This window comes from Molossus molossus, unplaced genomic scaffold (genome assembly GCF_014108415.1).
Source record: "Molossus molossus isolate mMolMol1 unplaced genomic scaffold, mMolMol1.p scaffold_m16_p_22, whole genome shotgun sequence".
Taxonomy (NCBI): domain Eukaryota; kingdom Metazoa; phylum Chordata; class Mammalia; order Chiroptera; family Molossidae; genus Molossus; species Molossus molossus.
In genome coordinates, this window is record NW_023425358.1 from 21,949,674 (window position 1) to 21,971,955 (window position 22,282).

The 22,282-nt window shown below is 42.9% G+C and overlaps 1 protein-coding gene across 1 annotated transcript in view; it reads right to left on the reverse strand.

Moving 5' to 3' along the window:
* ZNRF3 (zinc and ring finger 3) overlaps positions 1 to 22,282 on the reverse strand; it is a 164,210-nt gene that overhangs the window by 60,003 nt on the left and 81,925 nt on the right. The window contains exon 2 of the mRNA XM_036276411.1: positions 6,888 to 7,013. Within this exon, the coding sequence (XP_036132304.1) occupies positions 6,888 to 7,013 (126 nt within the window). The remainder of the gene's footprint in view (positions 1 to 6,887; positions 7,014 to 22,282) is intronic.

The window sequence follows — 22,282 nt, forward strand, 5'->3', positions numbered from 1 at the left end:
AACTCCACCATATACTTGTGAGAGAATGAACGTGAGAAAAGCAAGTGACATTTTAGTGTTATGAAAAAGGCTCTGATCTGGTGGGTGCCCTAGGAAGAATCTTAAGGATCCCTAGGGGTTCCCTAACCACACTTTGGGAACCACTGTGCTCCTTTAACACCTTCACCATGAGTTTACCCATCATTATGGGGTGATGGTCCACTTTCTGCATTATTCTTGAATCTTTTTCTTCCTTTAAGGACCAACTACTGCCTATCACTGTATTTCATGAACCTATCATGAAATACAGTGATAGGTTCTAGTTAATATTTGGCAAAGAAATTCAAACATCTTTGGATTGTAGTTAGTGTCTGGTTTTCCACTATGTACTGAAAAGCAAATACAAATAAAATTATGTTTTTCTTTTACTCAAATTCTCTATTTTGGCATTTGTTCTTTGAAAGATAGATAAGAGATCTTCCTGGTGGTGCGTGAGGTGCAAAGGAGAATGTGGTCTCTGTCCTTGCTGCTCCTGTAACTCATCTTATGGGACAAAGGGTTTGCTTTCCACCAGGACTCAGTAGAAGCAGTCGTTATTCATGATGGGACTACACTCCATCATTTCCACTAACAAAATGCTTACTTTTTAAAAATACCCTAGTCATCAAACTCCATATACTTATTATAAAATGACTTATTTTTCTTCATTGTGGTAAAATATACATAACATAAAATTTACCATTCTAACCATTTTTAAATAGTTTTTATTGACCTTTAGAGAGAGGAAGGGAGAAAAAAAGAAAGAGAAAAACATCACTGATTAACTTCCTCATGCACGCCCCCATCGGGGATCAAGCCTACAACCCAGGCATGTGCCCCAACCAGAAACTGAACCCGTGACCTCCTGGTACACAGGACAACGCCCAGCCAACTGAGCCATACTGCCAGGGCTATTCTAACCTTTATTTTTTTTTTTTTAAATCCTCACCAGAGGACATTTTTGCATTTATCTTCAGATAGAGTGGAAGGGACAGAGGGAGAAAGAAAGAGAAACATTGATGTGAGAGAGACATTGACTGGTTGCCACCCACACAATGCCAACCGGGGCCGGGGACAAACTGCAACTGAGGTACGTGCCCTTAGCAGGAGCCGAACCTGGGTCTCTGTGGTCTGCAGGCCGACGCTCTAACCACCGAGCCAAACCGGCCAGGGCTATTTTAACCATTTTTAAGTGTACAGTGCAGTAGCACAAGTACATTCATATTGTGCAACCATCACCACCATCCATCTCCAGAACTTTTTCATCTTCCTCAACTGAAACTTTGTTCCCTTTAAACACTAACTCCCCAACACATAAGGCCCTGGCAATCACCATTCTATTTTTGTCTCTGTGGATTTGACTTTTTAAGTAATAGCTGTTAGAGTGCGTAAAAAAACTGAAGGATAATAAGGTAGGTAGAAAGAAAAGAAGAGACGATGATCAATAGGAGTTGCTACTTTATTCAATGCTTTCAGTTGTACCAGAAACCACCACCACACTTGACACACACTAGTTCCTTTAGGTGCTGTTCTCACCTACGGAAGCAGAGGGGTCTTAGTGGCTGCCCCAGGTCACACAGCTTAAAGGGCTGGAAGTGAGATTTTAACTCAGGTTAGTTTGACATCTAAACCCAAGTCTTAACAGTTACATGCTACCTCTCCTCACAACCACCCTGAAAAAGTAAAATTCCTTTGATTTTGTTTCCTGTCTTCCAATCATTTTGGTTACCAGAGTCTTTATCCATTCTTTCTGAAGAAGTTACCAAGACACTCTGAGGGCTGGATGTGGGCTGATGAAGTGAAAATGAATGTAAGGGTTCGATTCTCTGTAAAACCCTCATCTCTGGGTTTCCTATTGCTCATCAGAAGAGCCAGGATTTCGGACCAGCTCACTTGCCTATACATTTCACACTTGCCTAAATGTGAAAACAGAAAAAAAGCCATATGAAGAGACTGAGACATCAGAAGGCAAACACAAGGTGTCCTTGGCAATGTCACTGACTTGGGTCTCACCAAAGCATTTAAAAGAATTGATGTCTGGGCCCATTCTATTCCCCAAAACAGCCAGCAGCAAAAAATAACCTGATCCTCCCCCTCTCCAACTAGCCTAGCTGCCACTGCCAAATGAATATTTCCCAAACTGGAGGGACTCTGTGGAACCCATGACCCTTTGTCAGAAACCTTCAGTGGCTCCCAGCTACCTAGGAGATAAAGATCAAACTCCTTAATCTGAAAGCCTCTTCTTTCCCTAGCAATTTTCAATGCCCCTTTTACAATTTCTTGCTCCCTTTCTCTCTGCCCTATTCCTGGAGAGTATTCTAACATCTCCCATCTCACACAAGCCTCTCTGTAAAACCTGCCCGACCTCTCCAGCCCAATGGACTCACTTCTCCTCTCATAACAATGGCTGTCTGTCCCAGGGATTGGCCCTCAGTTCAGGGCAAGAGGATATGACTCTTCATAGTACACCTGAACCAGGAGTCCCTTCCAACTGGAGCCTCTCTGAATAACTCAGGATAAACTGAGGACATCATCCACTGGCTTGGTGACTGGAGGGGGCTGCTTAGGGGATGGTAGTTCAGCACTGACCCAACTGGCTTTCTACTAGAGAGCACATCTCCTCCTCACACATGGCTGGGCAGGAAGCTAAGTTCCAGTGTGTTTCCAGCCTCAGATCACAGCTGACCACACTAAAGGTGAGCACCTGATCCAAGATGGGCCAATGAATCCCTTTTCTGGAATCCTTTAGACATAAAATCAAGGGAGTGTCAGGCCCAGGGATAATGAGGGGTCATGTCTCCAATCAAGCAGGTGGAGGAGTAGGGAATAAAGCAGATGCACAAAGGACAAGACTTAGGGAGAAGCCACTGGCATTGAGCCCCGGAATCAGTTATTCTAGAAGAGCAGCAGTAACCCCGTCATGGGTTCCTTGATGCCACCCAGACTATATTACAGCAATGTAGCTCAAGATAGATTTCTATGAAGTGAGACCAACAGTACTAACCAAGACAGTGACTACTGAAAAGCATTTGATTTTTATCTAGAAAAACTGATGAAGACAAAAAAGAGGCAAAGGGAAGAGACTAACACTATAGAAGTAGAACAGTCTTCATCTCAGATCTTAGCTTAGCTACTTAGGAGCCATTCAATCCTAGGTTATATGACAGCATCCCTGGGACTCCATTTCTATATTGCAAAATGGTAATCTGGACAGTCTCAGAGTTAGTCTGACAATGAAAGGAGACACACTGCATATAACACTCTTAGTACATGGTGAGCAGCCAATCCATGATGGCTGCTTTTACACTCTCATTGGGCATTTACCCTGAGCCAGGCTCTATATTAAGTGCTCCAAAAACATCTTGCAGCACCCCCACCACAATGACAAAAACAGCATAAGCCCCAATGAGAAGAGTAAAGCCCAAGGGCTGAAGTGATCTTTCTAAGGTCACTCAGCCAAAGCTGGATCTCTGTGACTTAAAATTCCCTGCCTTTCTTACCTTTTCATTAACTTACTCACTGTCCTCTAAGTACTAGAAAGAGCCAAGTCCATGCCCACTGACCATTCTGTCTTTCAAAACCCTCCCTAAGACTATAACTCTATTTTTATTTATTTTATTTTGGTATGTGCCCCTAGCGGGAACCAAACCCGGGACTCTCTGGTCAGCAGGCCGACACTCCAACTGCTGAGCCAAACCGGCCAGGGCTAAGACTGCAATGCTAACATGGGATGTGAAGGTGTGAGGGGCAGACTCTGCCTCAATTTATGAAATCTGGGCCAGGTGGGATTTGTTAGAAACTCCAGCACATTTTGTGTGTTCCCTTCCATGACTCTCCATGAGACTGAGAGGTCATAGAAATAGGATGGTTTAAGACCCCTACTTTCAATAGTGAGCTACTCAGAAACATCAATTTTATTCTATTTTAATTTCCTAGAATTTAAATTATCACAAGTAATGAAGTCTGTCTTTCAATGTTGCAATTAGAATCTCTTCAAACTAGAATAGCAAGGGAAGGTTTTAAATATGATACAGAAGCTCAAAATATTAAAAGAGCAAAGGGCCCAGAACAGCCACTTCATATTCAGTGAAAAAGAGGCCCTGAAAAGCTAAGATTTGCCCAGAGCCTGGGGGGCTCACCATCACCCCAACTCTGCCTCTCTAGCTGATCCTACTGTCTGTCCCATCTCCTGCAGAATCAAAAAGACTATGAGGAGGGGATCATAAATCATTTTTTTCTCCCAAGTTTACAGTGTTCCTTTCTGAGCAGTTCAAAAGCACTCAGTAATAAACCAAGGTGATGAGTTTATGTCTTTTGCTTTTAAAAATGAAACTTTATTTGAACTCCTGGAGAGGCATTTACGTTTTTTTTTTAATTTAGTACATTCCTCTCTTATTCCAACTTTTCGCCCCATGGCATTTTCTGTGGGCGGGTGGGGCAGGTGGGTAATGAGGGTGGGTGATGGGGGAGGGAAAGGGGTGTGTGTCTGTCCCTCCCCTATTCTCCCACAGGCTTTTCAGAATGCCTGAAATACAGAATCCTCCCTTCTATGGTTTTTAACAAGTTTCAACATCCATACAGAGAAGTCCCTCCCCCCACCCCCACACTGACTTGGATGTTTCTCCTTTTGTGCCTCTCTCCACTGTCCACCTCCTCACCATAGCCACTAAGAGCAAAGAAATGATGAAAAGCCATGATATCTGCAGGAGATCAGGCTGTCCAAGAGGACCACTTTGCTTTTCTTTACCCTAGTCTCTTGCCACTGCCCTTGGGGACTCAGGAAAAAAAAAAAAAAAGCACAGTTAGCAAAGTTAAAAAATAATTGAAGCTGAGAACAACTACACTTTAAGAAGATGAAAGAGAAAAAAAGGGAGACAGAAAGAGAGATGCCTAACTTTTCATACCTCCTGCACCAACCCAGGTTGTAAATAAATTCAAAACTGTCTTGCCCAAGCATTTTTGCTAATGATTTTACTCAGGTGTTAAGCCAAATTTCAGTAACTAACCACATGTAAATACTGCCTGGCCACCATACAACCTCTCTAAACAGAAACAAGGTGTGTGGGTGGGGTGGGGGGGGCTATTGCTTGTAAGCAGGTAAAACCACACCCTTAGCTTCTGGGCCCCTACATTCAATAAATATTTGGTGAATGAATAAACCCAAGAAGTACTTAATGATTCAATATATATCTGGGTTTGTATTCCGCCTGGCTTCACAGGTCAGCAGGCCAAACCATACAAAACTCTCCAAGTAAAACCACTACAGGGTTGTTCTAGGTAGAGGAGGGAACACAATGGGAGAAGAGGGTGTCCCTGGGAGCCCTGTTCCAGCCCATTTACAAACACAAAGGTGGGATCCCACTGAACTGGGGTAAAGCAAATCAAGACAAGCTGCTGAGCTCTGCACAGCAGCAACTTAAGTAAAGGAGAAAATATTCTATTAGGAGCGTACTACCTACAAGGAAAGCACTGTTCTACAGCCTTTGGATGTAGCTGGCATTTTTCCTAGGAAAACACTAAAATACTTTCAAGGGAGTTACTGCTCTCCTAGCATCATTAAGCAGTTCTGGCCAGCTATTTAAACAAAAAGTATCAGGGCCTGGGCCACCGAAAACACCTTGATTCAACTCTGTGAACTATAAACCAAACAGGTAATAACTCCTGTGTTTGTTTGTTTTGTGCTATAAAAGGGCAAAACTTGACAAGTGCTAGGAAGCCACTCAGAAGAGAGGTGGGAAGCAAAAATCATAGATTAGATCTATAAGGGTCTCCTGGGCCAAAAGTTGTTCAGGAGACATTGGCTGGGATATCTTCAGGGCTGGGAAAGTATCCTGCACCAAAACCTCTTCTCTTGACTGCATCTCCCAAAAAGTCCTTAAGAGCCCAGGAACCAGGACCATTTCCTCTCCAGCTGTCTCCCCATGGTACCTAGAACAGCAGCTTCTGAGATTATAAAAAATGTCCAGACAATCCTTAGGAGATACCACCCTTTCTCCAATCAAAATTCTAATAACTTTTTCCAGAGCTTTCCCTTTCACAAAATGATCCAGTTTAAGACAGGCTGTTACCTGTCATATTTTAAGATCACTGATGCATGGTTTTCCAAAATAAATTTATTTCTATCTTACATTGCAGTCAGAGGTAATGCTGATATTCTTGGCTTAAAAAAAGTCTTTTTTCATACTTCTAAATGGGATGACAAAAGCCAATGGTAGCAAACATATTTTGAAAGCTTATTCTGTGCTAGATGCTTGTGTCTCATCTCACCTCCTAACCATTCTATGAGGTAAGTTCTAATACAGGAGCATAATTGCTGTCTGCCATTCTGAAACCAAAAAAGCCCTAAGACCCAAAAGTTTTTCCATAGCTTACTTGGCAGCAAAATTTAATGGACCTGAACTCATTTTGGAGGCAAAGTTGCCCTGTACTAACATGAGGCTATTTAGATTTTAGTTAACCCACTAATGTGAATATCCATAAAGTTTACTACACAAATATGAATGTGTTTGACACTTGAATACCTTTTTAAACCCTCAAAGTCTCAGAATTCTGAAACAGCTGGCCCAAAGGGTAAAAGATAAGGTATTGTGAATCTCTATTATGAACCCATTTCACAGATAAGAAACTGAGAGTCTTTGGGGGAAGTAACTTGCCTAAGGCCACAAAGTGGATAAGAGGTGGAGCTGACTGAGGCTAGTAGTCTCCATCAGAGTCCAAGCTTGTAGTGCCTTGGTGGGTTGCTACAAGACATGTCTTAGTGCTCAACCCACTCGACATCATCTAGGAAAGAGCACGGTACCAGCAAGGATTTTGGGAGAGTGGAGAACACCAATTAAAATCAGGAGAGTCTGGGAGAGCCTGGTACTTACCTTGCCCAGGACAGTGAGGCATGGTTTTGGGTCCAATTCTGGCTGTTCCAGCTTCACCACTCCTACCCAGCCATATTCATACAAGTCCTCTTCGTCATTGTTATTACATAGGCCCAGTGGGTGCATCTAGGAAACAAAAGGGAAAGAAAACTTCAATATGCAGGCTGAAGATAAATGATTGACTCACATTGTGCATTTCTCAGATTGGACAGTCAAAAGTAACCTCAAAACTTAAAATTATGTGGTGGGAGGAATATGTTTTTCAACCCATGGGGAATCCTCTCTCAGCGCAATGAGCTGAACACTGGGGAGAAAACAAGAGAGCCATTATAAGTATATTTTATGAATGCTTTCTCACTGCTTTGTAAACAGTGGTCACCCTGGTGGACACCACCCTACGGGATGTAGGAAAAAATACCATAACACCTATGCAAATGCCAATCTAATTTGCTGTGTAATACCATAAGTAGCAGTTACAAAAAAGACTAACTAGGTTTGTATCCAAGACTACTGGGCTTCTAGACCTTAACAATGCATTGACTTCAACTTATGCAAGAGGACCTGGAAACACATTCAGGAATTTATGGAGAGACCACTAAAAATGTGGCAGAATCACCAGGATAATTAACAGGCTGTTTAAAGGCTATCTCTGGTTACTGGGAAACAGATTAAATTCTTTGAGGCTTTTTCAGAATGTACAAAGCACAAATATCAAAGATAGGTAGAGGAGCATCATCAAATTTTTGCTAGTAAAAGCGTAGTCCGTGGAAACCTGAAAACAGAACAATCCTAAGGTTTGCACTCAGTTTTATTGCTGAGTTGTATCAGGCCCTAGAATACCTAATAACAATCTGAGTAGATAAAATCCTCATGGATAAACATAATTTATCTAGTACAGCACTAAGCTCCTTAAAAAACTGGAAGAAATCTGTCTTTAGATTCATGGCATGTTAGAGGTACAAGAGACCTAAAAACCCACTGTGGTAGACAGAATAATGGCCCCTATGTCCTAATCATGTCCTAATCCCCAGGACCTGTGAATATATTGCCTTACATGGTATAAAAGACTTTACAGATGTGATCAAATTTGAGGTGGGGAGATTATCCTGGATTAACTAGTTGGGCCTAATATAGTCACAAGGGTCCTTATAAAGGAAAAAAGAGAATCAGGGACACAGCAAGGAGATGGAACAATGGGCTTTGAAGATGAAGGCGGGAGCAATGAGCCACGGAATGCAGGCAGTGGGCTTCCAGAAGCTGAAGAAGACATGAAATGGATTCTTCCTACTGCCTCCAGAAGGAATGTTGCCCTGCCAACCCATTTTTTACTTCTGACCTCCAGAACAGTAAGAGAATAAATTTCTGTTGCTTTAAGCCACTAAGTTGTAGTAACTTGTTATAGCAGCAGATAGGAAACTAATACACCCTCCTTAACCCCCACTCATTCTACAGATGAGAACGGAAGTTAGGATACGTAGTTTTGCCAAGACAATACAGCCGGCAAGTGGCTGTGCCCAGAGGTGACCTGGGTCTTAGATTCACAATCCAATGCCTTCCCACTTTACCTGCTTAACTTTATTGTCCTTTCCTCTGAGCGCTGGTCATCTAATTGGGGAGAAAAGAGTAAGCAATAAAATCTTTACTAAAAAAGGTTCTCCACCTGCTCTAAATTCTGTGACGTTAGAGTACAACATAAGTTTAGTGCAGGAAGCAAGACTTGTAAGAATGTCTGGGGAGGCTTTGTGCAACTGCTGAACCTAAGCTGAGCTTCAAAGGGAGAGTTAGACTGGTCAGGAAAAAAAAATGAGCAAAGGCAGGTAGTCATTTCAAGCCCAAGAAGGAAAAGCTAAGGGCTTGATGGGGACGAGGAATGAGACCAGCCTGATCAGTATGGAGGGCCACAGTCTACACCAAAAAAGGAAAGAGATGGGCTAGAAAACTAAATAAGAATTTGGATACCAAGACAGTAGCACAGATTCTTCAGTAGAAGAACGGCACATTGAAGATAGTGTTTTTTAGGTAGATGGGTGACACACCTTCTGGCAGTACTGTGCCTGGACTCAAGATGCATCAATGAGTGGAGGACTGGAGGGTGCGCAGACGAGAAGAAAGATCCTGCGCAATTTAATAGAACAGTAAGGAGGTTGTACAAGCCTGTGAGGCAAATAAGCACAGGGTGCTACAAGGGGCATCCAACAGCTGTCTTTATAGTGGATGAGGGATAACCACCCTCTGGGAATTTCAACACGTGAGACAGAGAGCCCTTAGACATCCAATTTCTGCACGAGTACTCAGGCTTAAAGAGTGTGCCCAAAGGACCAATGAGGGTTCTGCAGTACAGTGGATGGTACAACTTTCCTGTCAGCTGCCCCTGAAGAACTCAACCCACTCTAGAATGTTCAATGGTTACTAAATGACGAGCAGCTTGAAATGTAGACCGCATACTGGAGAGAGGATGGGTGAAGGTGATAAGCCAATCGTATCAACAACTCAGTCACCTCTGATTTCCAGGAAAGGCCTCCCAGCCTGACTCAAGTCGGCTTCCTGAAACCCTAGGTCAAGTCATGTCAACAGCAACCATACTACTGACCCTTTTGTATAGTATTCCATATTTTAAGCCTGCCCACATGATCAGGAGGTTTTCGAATGGAGAATTGCTTTTTGTTACTTACATGTGTATAAGGATTTGGCCAATAATAAAGAGCTGTGTTGGGGGAGCAGAGGTGTATCATGCAGTCTAAGACCTTGTATGTATGTACATATTTATTTATTTATTATGCTCACCTGAGGACATTTTTGCTTTTATCTTCAGATAGAGCGGTAGGGAGAGAGGAAGAGAGAGAGAAAAACATCGATGTGAGAGAGACACATCAACTGTTTGCCACCCACATGACCCCAACCGGGGCCAGGGCAACCACAACCCTTAGCGGGAACCCAACCCGGGACTCTGGTCTGCGGGCCCCCGCTCTAACTGCTGAGCCAAACTGGCCAGGGCATATTTATTTTCAAGAAGCCAGACACAAAAGTCCATGTATTATGTGATTTCACTGATATGAAATATTCAGAATAGACAATTCCAACAGATCAGTGTCTGCTGAGGCCAGAAGGAAGGGAAATGGGGAGAAACTGCTTAATGGGTACAGGATTTTCTTTAGGGGCATTGAAAATGTTCTGAAATCAGATGATAGTGATAGTTGCAGAACACAGTAAATGTACACAATGCCTCTAAACTGTAGATTTTAAAATGGTTGAAATGGTGAATTTTAGATCTATTTTACCATAAAAAAGGGTTTTTTTTGTTTTGTTTTTTCTTTGTTTGCTTCTTTTTTTTATCCGCACCAGAGGACATTTTTCCATTTATCTTCAGATGGGGTGAGGGGTGGGGGTAGGAGGAACACCGATGTGAGAGAGATACATTGATTGGCTGCCTCCTGCAGGACTCCCTCTCTCCCTACCACTCATGGCCAGGGACCAAACCGCAACCCAGGTACATGCCCTTGACCAGAAAGAATTGAACCTGCAACTCTTCTGTCCATGGACTGATACTCTAACTGCTGAGCCAACACTCTAACCACTGAGCCAAACAGCCGGGCATAAAAAAGTTTTTAAAAAGTGTCCCTAGAGTTTCCTCAGAAATGACTACCCTCAGCTAACAGGGGGATTCACAGTGGAGGATGATGAGGTTTCCACCCTTCCAGGGCCTGTCCTGCAGAATACTAGCCTCCAAGATGCAAAAGAGGCTCCTATACAAGTAAATAACCTGAGAAACACTTCACAGGGATTCGGGATTCACATTTATAAATTAAAGATCTGCAGAGGCCTAAGGTTTAAAAAACAAAAGGTTTTAACCTTTATTAAAAGAGTCAAGGACAGCTGGAGGTAATGGGAGGCCTGAGAGGGTGGGCAGGATATGCAGAGAGGGAGAGGAGGAGGATCTGGAAAAGAAACCAAGAGCAGCAGACGCAGAAGGCAGAGCTGAGGATTGGCACTCTGCAGCCACAGTGAGGAGGAAGTGGGTCTGACCAGGCTGGAGGCTTATGCTGTCGAGAGCAAACCTCAGGGCCACATTCAAGAGCATGTCTCTGGGTATATAGAAATCTGAATGATGTAAGCCTCAAGCACACCTGCTGGTCCCCTCAGGTCTGGAAGGCCCAATGCCCTGGCTGCATTTCCTGGTGTGCCTTCTGTCCCTTCTCAGCAATCGTGCCCTCCCATTCTCCTCCAAGACTCCCCTATCAAATCATCCACTGACCCTGGGGTGACTGTTAGCAGCTCAAAATGTCAGCCCTGTCAAGGGTGTTGACTTTTGAAAAAGGATCAAAGACTTAAAAACCAAAAGGAATTTTTCTAAAGTGCCAGTGGCTGTGATTGATTGACGTGGGTTGTTTATTTTCCCATGGAGGGGAAAGAGGCCACCAAAATCACATCTCAGAGGATCAAAAACCTACCTCACAATCTCCACCACTTTCCCAGCTCCACTTTTGAGTTCCTTCTTTCCTGAGTTCCTCATTCCAGTTTACATCTCCAGGTGCCCGAATTACTTATCCCATTAAATTTAATCTTAACTATGTTTTAAGTGCAACTGGCCTCTTCGATCCATATGCTGAGTATGATTCAGGTCTCTGTCAGCTCACCCTAATGACAATTTCAGTTTCCAGAAATGCCCACCACCCCAGGCCTCCAACCATTTACACCCTGGGGTTTTCTTTTTCCAAGGGCTCCAAGTTGTGAGCTCATCAGAATGTTTTATAAGGAAGCACAAGTAGTCACAACATGAAAATATTCCTTTGTGAACTGACTGTCTCAAAGGATGGAATAGTCTAGGCAAAGGCATAAAATGAAAATGGATATACTAAGTCTGAAGAAAGTGAAGAAGGGGATGGCTTTCCCTTTAATTAAGCATCTACTATACTACTATGCTTATATATTTTATTTTATCCTTTTAGTAACCTCCTGCATCTTGTTGGGATATCAGATGATATAATGACTAACTAGACCATGTAAATAGGCTGCAAACTAGAATTGCAAATCTGCCACTGATGCAGAATATAGTGGAGTCCACAAAAATCATTAGTCAATGACAGGATTCCTCTGAAAGCCAAAGACAAGCAGTCTAGTAAAGAATTATTAAAAAAGAAATCTGCCCGGCCCTGGACGGTTTGGCTCAGCGGTTAGAGCGTCTGCCTGCGGTCCGGAGAGGCCCGGTTTCGGTTCCCGCTAAGGGCGTGTGCCTCGGTTGCAGTTTGTCCCCGGCCCTGGTTGGTCGTGTGGGTGGCGGCCACTCAATGTGTCCCTTTCACATCGATGTTTCCCTCTCTCTCTCTTCCTCTCTCTCCCTCCCACTCTGTCTGTACAAAAAATTGAAAAATGTCCTCGGATGAGGATTAAAAAAAAAGAAAAAAGAAATCTGCCCGGCTGGTGTGGCTCAGTGGTTGAGCATTGACCCATGCACCAAGAGGTCGCCGGTTCGATTCCTGGTCAGGGCACATGCCCATGTTGTGGGCCCGATCCCCAGTGGGGGGCATGCAGGAGGTGGCCAATCAGTGTTTCACTTTCACATGGATGTTTCTCTCTCTCTCTCTCTCTCTCTCTCAAATCAATAAAGAAAAAAAAATTTTAAATATAAAAAAAAAAAACAGAAGAAGAAGAAGAAGAAATCCACACTGGCGTTTCCACTGAGAATAATCAAAAGATTAAGACAGAACATTGGAAAAAGTAAAAGTCCTCTAATATTTTTGGAAAAATTACTTTTGATGATCTTATAACTGAAGTCAAATACATGAAGGATGCTACATCCATACTCTCACACAATTTTGCTGAAAGAATCCCAACACGGTCCACACAGGATTAATTCTTTATTCTCAGAAACCAGTACAAAGCTGCTGTTACAATTTAACGTGTTAAATTAAAATACAAACTATTGCCCAGGTCGGTGTGGCTCAGTTAGTTGGACACCATCTCATTCACTGAAAGGTTGCTGGTTTGACTGGAGGTCAGGGCACATGCCCAGGTTGTAGGCTTGATCCCCAATTGGGGCATTTAGGAGGCAGCCAATCAGTGTTTCACTTTCACATGGATGTTCTCTCTCTCTCTCTCTCTCTCTCTCTATCTGTCTCTCTCTCTCTCTCCCCCCCCCCTCCCTCCCTCCCACTCCATCTAAAAACAATTAATGGAAAAAATCCTTGGTTGAGGATTAACAAAACAAAAAAAAGAGACCAGCTTAAATGTCACCCCTTCCAAGGAACTTACTTTTGTTTTTTGTCCTCACCTGAGGACATTTTTTTGCCTTTATCTTCAGATAGAGCAAGAGGGAGAGAGGGTGGAAGAGAGAGAAACATCGATGTGAGAGAGACACATTGACTGGTTGCCACCCACACAACCCCAACCAGGGCTGGGGACAAACTGCAACCAAGGTACGTGCCCTTAGCGGGAACCAAACCCAGGTCTCTCTGGACCACAGGCCGGCGCTCTAACCGCTGAGCCCAACAGGCCAGGGCCAAGGAACTTTCTTGAATGCACCAATATAGCTACTTGCTTCCACCACTATGTCCCCAAATGCTTTGTTTGGTGCTTAACATAGTTCTTTCAGTCTCCCCTCTAGATGGGCATCTGCTTCTAGGACAGTGTTTCTCAGAGGTCCCCTTATACTCCACCCATAACCTGTGCCCAATAGTTGCTTAATAAATGACTACTGGGTGAGAGCCTTTGGCCTGGAGGTAGACCTGCTGCCTTGCCTCATGCTTTGTTTTTGGTAAGCCACTTGGATCTCTGCTCAGCTAAATGAGGGACCAGGATAAATAGGTCAAGATTAAACTGCTGCATGAACTTCAAAAGACCCAACTCTTATAGTCGCTGATGCCAAGTCACCAAAGACATTCCTGGGACAAAAAAGACCTACTGGCAGTGGCACAGCAGCCAGGCATGCAGAGGCAGCTAATGCTTTCTACATGCAGAGAATACCACACAGCTGCCCTTTACTAAGGCAGGCTCATGTCGGCACTTTAAAAGGGCAGCAGAGGGGGGAAAGAATAGAGGATGTCCCCTGTTAAAATGCAAAACCTCAAATTTTCCCTCCCATGTCGGATATTGGAAACTGCTGTCGACTCCAAAACAACAACAAGAGAATAAACCAAGGAAGAAGCAGGCATGGGATCCAGGGCACAGGGAACCCAACCAAGAGACATAGAGGGAATTCCCAGGATGACAGCGATGGAAATCCCAGGGTGACAAATACGTAACCAGCCTTCCGGGTGACCAGTTCCAATGGGACCACAAGGATCAGGGCTGCAGGAGACCCAAAACAAACAATAAAATAAACAACAATAACCTGAGTCATTACTCAATGGGTTTTATAGTTCTGAGAAGAATGTTATCGTTCTGAACAAGAACATGAAATGTGATAGTTATATAGCAAACTAAAGTAACAGGGAGGGGGTACAATTTCCAGGGGGGAAAAACACAGACAGCTACAGCAGAATTGTAAGCCACAATCAGGGTATCGCCTGCGTTACCCAGTTGAGAAGAATGACAACCACAATAATGTAAACCCTGATTTAAGCAATAATTGTGATATAACTATAATGCAAAAAATGTAGAGATAGAAAGTAGGGATGTAAGAAAAGGGAGGGAGAGGAGAATAAGAGAACAATATCTTTATCCTTCACAGTAGAGGTCAAAAGAAATTTTCAAGGACCAAAAATATGAAGCAGCAGTATAAACATGTTACTTAGAAATCATTCACAGAAATTTAGAAATATTCACAGGTAGCAGAAGAAACTAATAAATAACTGAAAATAGTTGCCTCAGAGACTAGCAATCAGGAATGGCAAAGGGTAGAATAGAGGAATGCTCTTTTTAATTCTAAGCCATGAAGTACTCTTTGCCTTTTTAGAAACATATATGTGCATTATTTTGATTAAAAACTTTATTAAAAAAAAAAAAAAAATTAGCCCTGGCCGGTTTGGCTCAGCAGTTAGAGCGTCGGCCTGCGGTCCTCAGAGACCCGGGTTCGGTTCCCGCTAAGGCATGTACCTCGGTTGCAGTTTGTCCCCGGCCCTGGTTGGTTGTGTGGGTGGCAGCCACTCGATGTGTTCCTTTCACATCGATGTTCTCTCTCTCTCTCTCTGTTCATATCAGATGTTGTTCTCTCTCTCTCTCTCTCTGTTCCTCTCTCTCCCTCCCACTCTACCTGAACAAAAAAATGGAAAAATGTCCTCGGGTGAGGATTAAAAAAAAAACAAAAACAAAAAACTTTATAGGTACTGCTGCTAACAGAAGTCCCTTCCTCCAGGTATTCCAACAGATTCTATGGGTTCTGTGGGAAAGCATTCTGCTAGGTCAAAGAGAGACCCCACAGGTTCCCTGCATAGTGGACACTTGGAGGGAGTCTCTCTCTGGGATGGCTGCTCTGGAAGCCATCCAGGATCTGCCGTGGGGATGGCTGGGAACACAGCACAGGGATGACTCAGGAAGACATGGTGTAAGAAAGAACCAGTGGCCTTCACCACCCCCACAACCAAAAATACCTCTCAGGTGGCACCAGAGTGTGATGTGGATTTTGGGCGTTACAGAGATGGCAGACAATAACCAGGGTGATTATTCTGAGATGCCCCAGTTTTCTCCCAGACACAGACAGATCCTATAACCTCTAGAAGAGTCACTGAACATCCTACTTACATTTCCAAATAAAGAGCTGCTAGGACAAAATGGCTAACAACAAGCAATGCATATACCTGACTATTATCGGTGCCAGGTATCGAACATCTGGTTTTATGTTGAAATATGAAGGTGCGCTGTCTTCAAATTTCCCTGAGCCCGAAGAGGTCGACTCTCATGGTTTCACTGTTTTCTTAATGGACAAAAAATCCAGGGGAACTTCAAAGCCAAAGACTATGTCAGACAAGGTTAAATATCTGAAGAAACAGAACTATATTCCCTTGAGTACGAGACATCAAGCCAAGCTTTGAAACCAAGACCAGCTCTTTATGAAGCTTTCAGTACAAAATCCTTGAGATATACTGGTGCACTTTCCACATGTCTGAAAGGGCAAAACTGAAACCTGGGCTGGTAGTGCTCTTATCCAAGGTTACAATATCTCTACACTCCACTGAAAGTTTAAAATAACTTCAAAAGGGCCGCCTGCTTCTAAGTGGGTTACTGTTACACAAGGAGCCAAACACAGAACTAATAGGAGGAGAGACATTTCACTCTGTAATATTATCTCATCAAAAAATTCCTGGGGATTTAAAAGGGAAACTTCCTTCCTTTTGTCCTTTTGCCGCTGTCAGCCAGGGTAGGGTGTCACTATGGTACAGGGTTTCACATGAAACAACAGTCCCAGAGCTTAAAAGGTGTGGTGGCTAGAATCAAGACTTATAATTTATGTGAAGAAATGGAAAAAGATAGCTCCACCCATTTTTCTCTTGAATCATAAGGATTATTTTTTTCTCTTCTATGCACAAAGAAATAGACAACTCTCTTTTGCTCCATGAATAAACAGTCTAAACCTTTTTCTGGATCCAGAATCCAAAAGTACAGTTTTTACCCCCTGTCATCACAGCAATGGGGGTGGAAACTGCCCCAGATACAGAAAGGGGCTGGCTATTGCTGCTGTGTGCTGGAACAAACAAATGGGAATTGCCTAAGGATTAAACCAGCATTTCTTTGCTGAGGGCTCTGGCTTTCAGAACACTAAGTTGGACTCTCCCACACTGGGTATCACCTTTTACAGAAAAACCAACGGCTTCTATTCTACTTGGTTCCTCTGTATCAAAGGAACAACCAAGAAGTTCCCCATCAGAACCCAGGTATATCAACAAGTATTTCAAATCCACCTTCTCACTTGACGATTTCCCATCCCCTGGAACTTCATTTTGCCAGATAATTATATGAAACTTAGATCTGGCCCCTTTGTATATCTCATGTGTGACTTTATAAACCTCCACGCAGAACTTACATTTCCAATTTCAAATAGGTGAGGAGATGTTTTATAAATTATACTTTTCTAGGGGTTAGGGGTGGGGAGAAAATCTAATCTAGAAGAGCATCTGAAAACATTAAGCAAAAGTTGATTCTAAATCCATTCTTAAAGTGACTCATATGGCTACCAGATGACAAGTATTGATCTGTGCATAGAAACTCACTGACATAGTTTCACTGCAAATTGCAAGACAACTTAATAAAGGACACTTGATTGTTCTCATTTTTAAAAGGTGAGGGCTAGGTGCTTACACACACCAGAGTTATTAAGAAAAAATATGTTGAAGAGAAAAGGGTAAACGTAGACTCCTCATTCTTCCAGATTTAAAAAAGAATACCATAAAACAACAAGTTAATAAAACTACATGGTGCTGGCCTGAAACTAGAAAAATAAAACAAGTGGAAGAGAAATTTCAAAACTACATTAAAAAAATTTTTTTTAACATTTTTTTCTGTATTGATTTTTAGAGAGAGGAAGGGAGAGGGAGAGAGAAATAGAAACATCAATGAAAGAGAACACTGATTGGCTGCCTCCTGCATGCCGCCCACTGGGGATGGGGCCCACAACCTGGGCATGTGCCCTGACCAGGAATCGAACTGGTGACCTCTTGGTGCAGGGGTCGAATCTCAACCCCTGAACCACACCAGCTGGGCAAAAAAATTTTTTAAAATCATCACCCGAGGACATTTTTGCATTTATCTTCAGATAGAGCAGAAGGGACAGAGGGAGGAAGAGAGAGCGAAACACCGATGTGAGAGAGACACGACTGGTTGACACCCACACAACCCCAACCGGAGCCGGGGACAAACTGCAACCGAGATACGTACCCTTAGTGGGAACCGAACCCAGGACTCTCTGGTCCGCAGGCCAACGCTCTAACCACTGAGCAAAACCAGCCAGGGCACATTTAAATTTTTATAGTCTTATTATGACACAAACCAGGACTAACATATGGATATATAAAAGAATCATTTAATAAATTCTGTTGGGACAGGTGGTTAGCAATGTAGAGAAAAGTTTAGTCTGGCAACCCATAAGTTGTTCTGAGAAATGCTAAGTCAACGCTTAAGACGATGTGTTTTTGTACAGACAGAGTGGGAGGGAGAGAGAGGAAGAGAGAGAGTGAAAAACATCGATGTGAAAGGGACACATCGAGTGGCTGCCACCCGCACGACCAACCAGGGCCGGGGACAAACTGCAACCAAGGTACATGCCCTTAGCGGGAACCGAACCCGGGTCTCTCCGGACCGCAGGCGGGCATTCTAACCGCTGAGCCAAACTGGCCAGGGCAAGACGATGTGTTTTTGAAACTTCTCCATATGATAGTAACAGAAAGGAAATTATATATAGGGGTGGAAACTGCCCCAGATACAGAAAAGGAGCTGGCTGATTAACGCATAGCAAAACCACCAAAGTAAATCAACTGCTAAAGCCCACTGAGGGAGGGCTGCAGGAAAAGAGGCATGTGAACACACCGGGCCAGGCTACAAATGGGCTCAATCTGGGTGGAACTGGTGTGGCAATATGCAACAAAGCCAAGATCCTCATGTCCTCCTTTTCCTCATAATTCCATTTTTACAATAAACCCTAAGGAAGTAATCTAAAACAGAGAAGAAACTTTATATGGTGAAATCTTAAGCAGTCCTCCTCCAAACCATGAAAACTTAGAAAAATGCTAAAGACTATATAATACAGCAAAAAAATCAATTTACATAATTTATAGGATATATAATCACAAGTGAAGACAGCATTGTATAAAAAGTAGTATACAGCACTGGCCGGTTTGGCTCAACGGTTGGAGCGTCAGCCTGTGGTCCAGAGAGACCTGGGTTCGGTTCCCGCTAAGGGCATGTACCTCAGTTGCGGTTTGTCCCCGGCCCTGGTTGGGTCGTGTGGGTGGCAACTACTCGACGTGTCCCTTTCACATCGATGTTTCTCTCTCTCCCTCCCTCCCACTCTATCTGAACAAAAAATGGAAAAATGTCCTCAGGTGAGGATTAAAAAAAAAAAAGTAGCATACAGCCCGGCCAGTGTGGCTCAGTGGTTGAGCATCGACCCATGCACCAAGAGGTTGCTGGTTCAATTCCTGGTCAGGGTACATACTCAGGTTGTGGGCCTGATCCTCAGTGGGGGGCATGTAGGAGACAGCCAATCGATGTCCTCTCTCACTGATGTTTCTATCTCTCTCTCCCTCCCCCTTCCTCTCTCTTTCAAATCAATAAAGGGGAAAAAAAAGTAGCATACACTGCCCCGACTGGTTTTGTTCGAGTCCTTGTCAAGTGCCTCAGTTTTGGATTCAATCTTCAACCCCGGTTTCTCGCACATAAATGTTCCTCTCTCTCTCTCTCTCTCTCTCTCTCTCCCCCTCCCTCCCTCCCTCCCTCTTTATCCTAAAAAAAAATATATATATATATCAATAGAAAAATATCCTCAGATGAGGATTAAAAAAAAAAGTACCATACATAATAAAATTTAAAGAAAAGTTTATGTGTGAAACAATACCTATTTTAAAATAACATTTTTAGATGGGCAAAAACTGAAAGAAAACAAGGTATTTATTTATTTATTTTTTTTTTGGTATGTGCCCCTAGCGGGAACCGAATCCAGGACTCTCTGGTCTGTAGGCTGACGCTCCAACCGCTGATCCAAACCGGCCAGGGCGGAAACAAGGAATTTAAAAAGTGAATGGATCAGAGTAAGGATACTGCGAGATTTTTCTTTTGTGGGTTCTTGTTTTCATTCAAACCAACATTTGCTGAGCCTAAGCTAGACTCTGGACAAGAAAAGGTAATTAAGGCCTGGGTCTTCCTTTGTTGAACTGTTGTTTGATCAAAATTTTGAAAATAAATTCTAAAATGTATGTGCTAATGCTGACACAACAGGTGACTAAAATTTGAAGCTCACCAGAGCTTTTTCCTACAAATCAGCTCTATTTATAACACGTTTTAAAAGTAGTAAATGGCAGTGCTAGGTAGTAACATGCATCCTCCAACAGATGTGCTCCTTTCCCACAACACATCTCTAACTGGCTGTCTACCAGGGCTGAGCACCATGGAGAAAGTTCTCTGTATGAGCTAGAAAGCCAGGCACCATGAGCGTGTGCTAGATGTCATGGCAAGTATAGGCTTCCTTCAAATGCTCAGCAAGAAAACACAAGAGAAAGGTAAAAATCAGCATAGGGTGGAATCAGCAATAAATATTATTTTATTTCTTCCTTATTGATTTTAGAGAGAGAGGACTGGAGAGGGAGAAAGAGACAGAAACATCAATGAGAGAGAACATTGATTGGCCATCTCCTGCATGCCCCCCACTGGGGATTTGACCCACAACCTGGGCATGTGCCCTGACCAAGAATCGAACCAGCAACCTCTTGACGAGTGGGTCGATGCTCAACCAATGAGCCACACCAGGCTGGGCAACAATAAATACTGTTTTAATTGATGATGGCAGCAGTTTAGCTCTGGAACACTTTGAACTTGCTCAAAAGGACCACCTGATCAAAGAAATACTTTATGAGGTTACACCATGATTTTGTTTCATTTCTTCCATATATACAAGACAGACAAAAATACTCAAAACAGAAAGCTAAAAAATTCTTTTACCATATGCCTAGACATATATATCCCCAAATATTATAATAAAGTGCAAGTCAGGGGGGTTCTTTATAAAATAAAGACAATGACTCTTGAGATTGGAGAATTCCTTACAAGGAACCAATAGACATAATAAGCCCTGCTTGCTGTAATCTGGAGTTGTTTTCTGAATGCAAAGGAAGGCAAGCTTTTGAGAAGCAGGTTCCTTACCTCCCAATCAAGATTCTAAGTTAATTTTTTTTTTGGAAAGTCTTTTTAATTGGAAAAACATAGAAAAGTAAAACAGTAGGAATAATTCAACATTTCCAAAGCAACTGTTCTGAAGAGGAGATTCTAACACAGTGCTAAGAGCAGGCACTTTAGTGTCCAGCCTCAAAGCAGAGCCTGTCATTCTAATGATGACACCACCGTGGAACTGTGGTAGTGCCTCACAATGTTGAACATGGGCTTTGAGCCACTGGCTGGGGTGAATCCCAACATTGCCACTTAACTTCTGTGTGGCCTTAGAGGAGTCACATAACCTTTGAACCTTGTGCTATCAGAGAAATGGATGGATAGTCTTTCTCCATTGCTAATGGGAGTAGGGTTCCTGGGATACTGCTGGAATAAGAATTTCCAGAGGTCCCCACAGGAGGATAAGATGCAGTAGAAAGCTTTATTTGCATGGAATTACATCTTGGGTTTCTAAAGTCCCATTTCGCTTAATCCAGACCTGGAAGATGTGCAGTTGGGGATTCAGTACAGCTAGAAGCAAAGCCAGCATCCAAAGTTTCCTTTCCATGGTGCAGCTGGGTCCAGTTTAGCATTAGGCTAGTTGTAGTCTATTAGTCCATTGTGTGTGGGGTCCACGTGGCTCTGAACCATGTGGGTGAATGCAGGAGTGTGAGAGCCCTACAAGCCAGGAGTCAAGCAAGAGCAAGCAAGAGACAAGAGCACAAACTCCTTTGTTTAGGAGATTAAATATATTAAATCTTCCTGTGCTTGCAGTGGCCATGCCTATTCTGGCCAATGACCTATTCCCAGGTGTGACTGACAGGCAAGTACCTTCCCTATGTCACCCAGACTTTACTGGGCATGCATCTATTCTTCCTCTACCCAGTCCCTTCTCCCAGAGATCTGCAGACTGGTGGCTTCCTGGAGAGTGTTAAACTGTAGCTTCCTGGCAAAGCTGTACAAATGGCATATCTATATTATCTGGCCTTTCCTTTGCTCCTTTCCAGTTATTATAACTGAGTTCATTACAATGATATCACTTGGTTTCCCATCTAAAGGGCAGAGCTGATTCTGCCCACCACAAACATATTCCTGAGGATTAGTTACAAAGTGGACCCATGGGCCTGACAAGTGGAAAGTGGGGCAGCAGACACCATAAGCACAAGCAACCAGAGAAAAACAACAGATCAATTGCAACACAGCCCCGAGGTCCACCAAAATGAAAAACTTTTGTGCTGCAAAGGACAAAAGAAAGTGAAAAGACAACCCACAGAATGAAAGAAAATATATTCAAATAATATATTTGATAAGGGACTTAAAATATAGAAAGAATTCTTATAGCTCAATAACAAAAAGACAAATTATCCAACTAAAAAATGGGCAAAGGATCTGAATAGATATTTCTCCAAGAAAGATATGCAAAAACAAATAAGCACACGAAAAGCTGCTCAACATCATTAGCCATCAAGGAAATGCAAATCTAAACCACAAGATACCACTTCACACTGCTAGGATGGCTATAATAAAAAAGACAGAAAAATAAGTGTTGTCTAGGATGTGGAGAAATTAGAACCTTCATACACTGCTGATGGGAATGTAGAATGCTGCAG